Here is a 6000-nt window from a genome sequence, read left to right on the forward strand (position 1 = left end):
CAACATTTATATCCTGAAGCTTTTTTTTTTCCTGCACTGAACAGAATTTTAGAATACTTTTAAGTTTAATATTTTCTGGTACAGATTTACTGCTTCAACATTTATCATTTGTAAATATAATCATGACTGCTGTCTTTACCATAAAGGCGCGTTTCTTGGTACAGATGTGAAGTTAAGTCACAGAAGCATACTTGGAATAAACGTCTCTGATTATTTAAATTTTTTGTTCTGTTTTCCTCTTAGGGATCTGCTATGGGGATCATGTATTTCTGCATTAGCACTCCTTCCCCGATTATTGAGACTGATGCTGCAAAGTCTTCAAGTAAGCAGGATCTGTCAGGAAGAACTGCCTGTTATTGCTCAGTTGCTTCGCTTACTAATGCAACATGGTCAGCTCAGGAGCCATATGGCGACAAATGAATTTCTAGTGCAACAGATTATCAAGGACATTACGGTATGAAACTTCTTGCTGTCTCCTAGAGACTACACAGCTATACTTCATGTTTATATTTAAAAATTACTACAAGGCCTGGAAAAGAGACATCATAAAGCCAAAAGTTAGTCATCCTTTGTCTTGGCAGAGCAGCCTGCATAGTAGGCTGCTACTTGTCTGAACAGCTGTGTTCATCTCACAGATGAGACAGTTACCAAGTTTAGCTTGCATCTAATCCATCTGCACAATAGTCTGCATGACAAAAGACTGATTCTTTTTGTTTATTGGAGTATGGGTGCTTGTGTGCACTAAGATGCGCAATCAGACAAGCTCTCACAAACCTGTATGGCAAAAAAAATCCATTCTTTCAAGTGTATAAGTCCTTAGAGAGGTAAATTAAAAAATATGCTAATATTACTATCGCTTCCTTGTCAGGAAACGTATCTGAAGCAGTGTTCTCAGACATCATACTAGTTTTGAATGCAGTGAGTTAGTGTGCCCCACAGGTTTGAATAAGTAAGATGCACCTATCTTTTAGTAGCTTTTAAAAGAACCATCATTAGACTCTTACCTCAGAGATGGTATCTTGCAAATTTTTTTAACAGAAAATATGATTGGCTTCCTTTTGTTTTTAAAATGGCTTAGCCAGTTTTTGTGGTGTTCCACTGTATGAGGTTTGGATTTTGTGAGCTTTTTTAACCAGTTATGCTAAAGGGGGGTGAATTACCGGACTGTTGTGTATGGTGTTCTGTTGGTAGCAGTTCTCATGAAGACTGGGGCACTGAGCTGTTCTGCTGTTAAGTAGAACCATGCTCATTTATATTTCTATTGACTATAAATTGAAGCATTGGGAAGTAAGCAAGTCACTGTAATCAAGAGTAAGGAGAGCACATCTAATGTAATTCATATACTTTCATATACTTCATAATGTAATGCAGACTAAGCATACCAAACAGTAACATTTTATTATTTCAGTATTAACAGATATACCGTGTTTCATTATTAAAATAAAAAGATGCCACTGTGTGCAGGTGAACAAGGCTATTTTGAGTCTTTAAGAGAGTGACTAGTTAACTGTATAAACAAAGTCTACAAAACTTTACTGTTGGTGACATTAGGCTTTATGTTCTTCCCCTTCTTTCTAGACACTGAAGAGTGGTGAAGTTGAAGAGCAATGGCTAACAGACCTCCATTACTGTTTCAACATCTACCTTGCTTCTCATACCCAAGGACCTGGCCCTATAAGCACGGTATATTAAAGAGGTGGAACTACATTATTGTAAAGCATTTACATCTATGTAGTTTTGATTAGAAAATGTTGGAACAAAGCTTGTCAATTTTTTGTAAGTGAAACTCAGAATAAAAATTTTACAAAGAACTGCATCTCTCAACTTTCTCTTTAGGCAAGTAAATACTACTTTACTGACAGTTGTGTTAGTAGGTGTGGTGAACACAGTGAAGGGTCATCTACGGCAAATCCAATCTCCTTGAAGTGTAAGTGCTAGTAGAGAAAGTAGGAGATTTTTTTGACTCCAAATCACCTATTATTTCTAAGCATCGTATTAATTAAAAATTTATGATTATGTAATATAACTATGTATTACAATTACGGAAGAGGTTAGAATATAATATACTTTAAAAGTATGAAGTCACCAAAAATAAAAACAAATAGCTCTAGTTTCAGAGACTTTCTGCAACATAAATATTTTGCATAGGCAGTTCCAAAACTATTGTAAGGACTTGAGTTTCCTTCCAGAATGTGCCTCATCTTCTCTTTTGTAGAAAGAAGATTCCTCTTGTGCAGGTATAAAAAGATAATTATTTCAATAATGAGGAAAAAATGGTGATTATATCAAAGGATAAGTAAAAAAACACAGTCTGTAGAAAGTTTATTTACTGAATCTTTCACTCTCAGTAAATATATGTGTGTGTATATATATGTGTATACGTACATATGTATGTGTATATATATAAAAATATATATATAAAAATTTCCTGTCAACATTTCTATTTATCCCTCTAAATCCATAGCAAGCAAAGACAGAACTTGTTTCTTTGGTATAAAATTAGCATATGAACACTGTTTTTTCTTTCCTGTTTAGGTTGTGAAGTACATTTAATAAATTTAGGGTGAAATCTAATTGCAGTCTTTCAGAATTGTTGCATCTTTAGCACAGTTTTCCTCTCCTTTGAAATTACATTTAATGAACACATTCAGAACACTTACTTTTGAGAATGGGAAACTTTAGCAAAGTTGAGCTACTGCAACCTTATTGTAATGCCAGTCGTAGCGCTTAATTTTCTGTTTCCAAATGCAATTCAGATTTCATCCTGTCACTAAATAAATTAACTGCTGCATTTAAAAGCTAATTTGCACACAAAATGACTCCAGTTCCCCTAGAAATCTGCTTGGTATGTAATGCTAAGATAAATACAAAATTGAAAACACCTGTTGTAGCTTAAGAGATTCTTATATTACAAAAAAATACCAGTTGTACAGGAAAGCGTTCTTTAAGATCTAACCGTTCCATTTGCTTAATGTTTGAGTCTTGTGTTTTTCAATTTTGCAGCAGTAGTTGATCTCATATTATATGAAAACTGCTTTGATTTTCCTGTGTTCTCCAGCAAATTAACATACTGTAGGTTGTTTGCTGTAAAAGAACAAAATGATTTTAAGTTACACTGGTTTGGAGGAAGAAAGAAGTTTAATCTAACCTAGGTTCTAGATTTCATAAACAATGAACCTAGCAGGAAAAGAACATGCCTTTTTCACAACATGTCACTGTTAATTATCTGTAGATAGAATTATTTTTCTTGCACTCAATACAACTTAAAACAGTACTGCACATGCAGCTTTGAGAACCTATAGTAATGGAACTTAAGATTTACTCTCATAAATGACTGAAGTTTTCAGACTGACAGTTCAGTCACTAAGTGAATGCTCTTGGCTGAGTTTGCTGAAGAGAGGCAAAAGACTTTGTTTAGCAGTATTTCTGTCTTCTAACGTTAGGTACTTGGAACTTTCTATAATGTGTGGGATGTTTGTTTTCATGGCTAAAACAAGTATTCCCTGAATTGCTAGAAAGCAAAGAATTAACATTAGCTGACTCTCCTGTTTATAGTTCTGATTCTGGCTTAACATCTGGACATACTTAATGCTTTTATTTACTGTAGTCTATCACAAATGGTATGTGTATTTTCCTTTCTGAGTTCTGTAGAGATCAGATGCAAACATTTAAGTGCCTTATCCCATTCTAGCCAGGGTCAGGATAAATATTTAGTTTAAATCTGAACATCCATGAAAAAGAAGCCATCTTGTCATCTCCAGGACCTGTTTCTAATGCCAAGAATTCAAAAGTCTCCTTCTCTGCAACTCTAAATGCACTTTCACATCCAAGGTGAAACAAAACATGAACTTATGTGTCTGTTGGCCTGCTGCAGAGAGCCTTTGTAAATAGATTATTGCAATAAAGCTCCCTGTCATTTACTAAACTGCCATTTAAAAMAACAACAACAACATGTTGTTTACAACAACGTTAAGGTTGCAAGTTGTTTTCAATGGATTCTGGAATGGTACAGGCACAATTTTCCTGCACTGGTCCTCAGGAATAAATTTTTAAAATACCTACCCAATATCTGTATGCATTACACTTTGTATAGCTATCATCCCTTCTCCCTCTCGCCTCTTACTTAGTCGAACAGCTTTGTACATTTCAATAACTTCTGTGACCCCCTTCCCCCCCCCCAAAGTTTTTGGTCTGCTTATGCCAGTAAGTGAAATGAGTTTGGTATCAGTTTCCTGTTACAGATTGATCACTGCACACTTTCTCCATGAGTTATAGATGCATTAAAACTAGGGCTAATAGTCTTCACCTTCCCAGATGTACCTTCTGTAGGAGAAGAATCAAACTGAACAGTCCATTTTGACCTGCTCCAGGCACCTAGGAATAGAATATCTGGCATTAGCCACTGACAGCTCTGAACTTTTCCAACTAATGTAATGTTGTCATGCACAAAGGCAGGCAGATGAAAAGCATGTTATTCTCTTTAAGTCAAGGCTAAAGTTCTCTGAGTTCCTATTAGGTGAATGAAAGTAGGCAGTGTTCTAAAGGAACTGGGCAAGGTTCCTATCACTAGCCTATTCGTCACCAAGTTATGAAAGAAACCTCAAATAGAAAGCCTTTCATTTCAGGAGACAGGGAGATCTGTTGTCCTGAAAATTAAACAAAAAGAAGCATTATGTGCCAAAATGTTTTAAAATTTAGCTTTGTGACTGCATGAAGAGGTGGCAATGAAACACCTGTCTGATAATACCCTTTAATTATAAACAGTTATTTCAAACAGTGGGAGGGGAAAAAAAAAAGGCGGCCTCTTAGTGGGACAAACTCACCTACAATTCTAGTATAAATACAAGGACAGATCTCTTGGTGGATTTCTTTTTGACTTCAGAGTTTTGTAAACTAATTGTGAAAAAAAAAAATCTGTTGTACTTTGCAAAGTAGCTTAACTACTGTCTCCTTGAAGTATTTGCTTTTTTATGATAGTGGCATGATTTTGAACTGTGTGATACAACCATGCGGTCCATATGATCAGCACGGCCCTATAGCTTCATGTGGTAAAAGTCTAAGATTACTGTGGTGTGCCCTCTCTCCCTGCCAGATCTCAGAGTAAGAGTATAATACACTTGAAAAATTCTCAGAAAGGGCATTAACTAAACAAGTAATAAGCGTGATCACAACATGGAATCAAATTTGTCAAAGTACTGCCAGCTGTATAAAAATTCTTTAATGGCATTATGATACGTTCATAACCTGTGTTCTTTGATGCTCTTCTGCATTATACAGTGTAGCTCCATCTGCCTGCATGTCTTATTTGATGGTGTTGAGTCTGCCAAGTTTTCACTGCTTTGCAATTATTCTAGGTTATGTCTTAAACTGGTATCAGGACAATATTGTCTTCAGTAAGATTTCAGTTACAAACAGAAATAAAGATTTCCCAGGGAAGATCTGGTAATGACTCTGGCTTATGCTATAAGTGTATGCTTTCTTTAGAATCTGAAAACTTATTCCAGGTACATTTTATTAAAGAGTTGAGGCTCTAGGCACAGGACAAGACCCGTCAATGTGATGGTTTAGAAGAAAGAAGAAAGGGCAGAGATTAGATTAAATTGTCTGATTAAAAAAGCCTATTTGGGGGATAAATTATTATCTGTCTGAGTAGTAACTTTGAACATTCATGTTTTTTGTACATGAAATCAACTACATGTTTCTAGCTGAAGTGTGTAAATTCTCAGTACATGTAGTGGAAAAAATAAGAAAACATTGTCATCTGTATTTCTATAGTGTTGGTAAAGATATGCACTGATAAACTGAAGTATGAGCATCTCTAAAGAACTGTAAGCATAGGTGAGTTTAGAGGGTATATCTGGCTTATCATTATGCAACTCCAGCATATTAAGGTCCTTTCTAGAAACAGTTCATGAAAATAAGTTTTTTAATAATTCAACATGAAGAGAAGAATACCGCACTCAAGTAGCCCAAAAGTAGTGAAAGAAAGAACATAAAAGC

General features: G+C 35.3%; 2 protein-coding genes across 5 annotated transcripts in view; one reads left to right on the plus strand and one right to left on the minus strand.

Moving 5' to 3' along the window:
* The window catches only part of TEX10 (testis expressed 10), a 65199-nt gene extending 63507 nt beyond the window's left edge, over positions 1-1692 (plus strand). For all 4 annotated transcript variants that reach the window (XM_085306795.1, XM_085306797.1, XM_085306794.1 and 1 more), the window contains 2 exons: positions 244-454; positions 1579-1692. In XM_085306795.1, the coding sequence (XP_085162921.1) occupies positions 244-454; positions 1579-1692 (325 nt within the window). The remainder of the gene's footprint in view (positions 1-243; positions 455-1578) is intronic.
* A 659-nt stretch (positions 1693-2351) lies between these two features.
* INVS (inversin) overlaps positions 2352-6000 on the minus strand; it is a 101425-nt gene continuing 97776 nt past the window's right edge. The window contains exons 16-17 of the mRNA XM_085306805.1: positions 4321-4374; positions 2352-3084 (exon numbers count right to left, since the gene is read on the minus strand). Of these exons, the coding sequence (XP_085162931.1) occupies positions 2969-3084; positions 4321-4374 (170 nt within the window). The 3' untranslated portion in view covers positions 2352-2968. The remainder of the gene's footprint in view (positions 3085-4320; positions 4375-6000) is intronic.

The sequence above is a fragment of the Rhea americana genome, unplaced genomic scaffold (genome assembly GCF_003343005.1).
Source record: "Rhea americana isolate MKP2758 unplaced genomic scaffold, rheAme1 scaffold_248, whole genome shotgun sequence".
Taxonomy (NCBI): Eukaryota; Metazoa; Chordata; class Aves; order Rheiformes; family Rheidae; genus Rhea; species Rhea americana.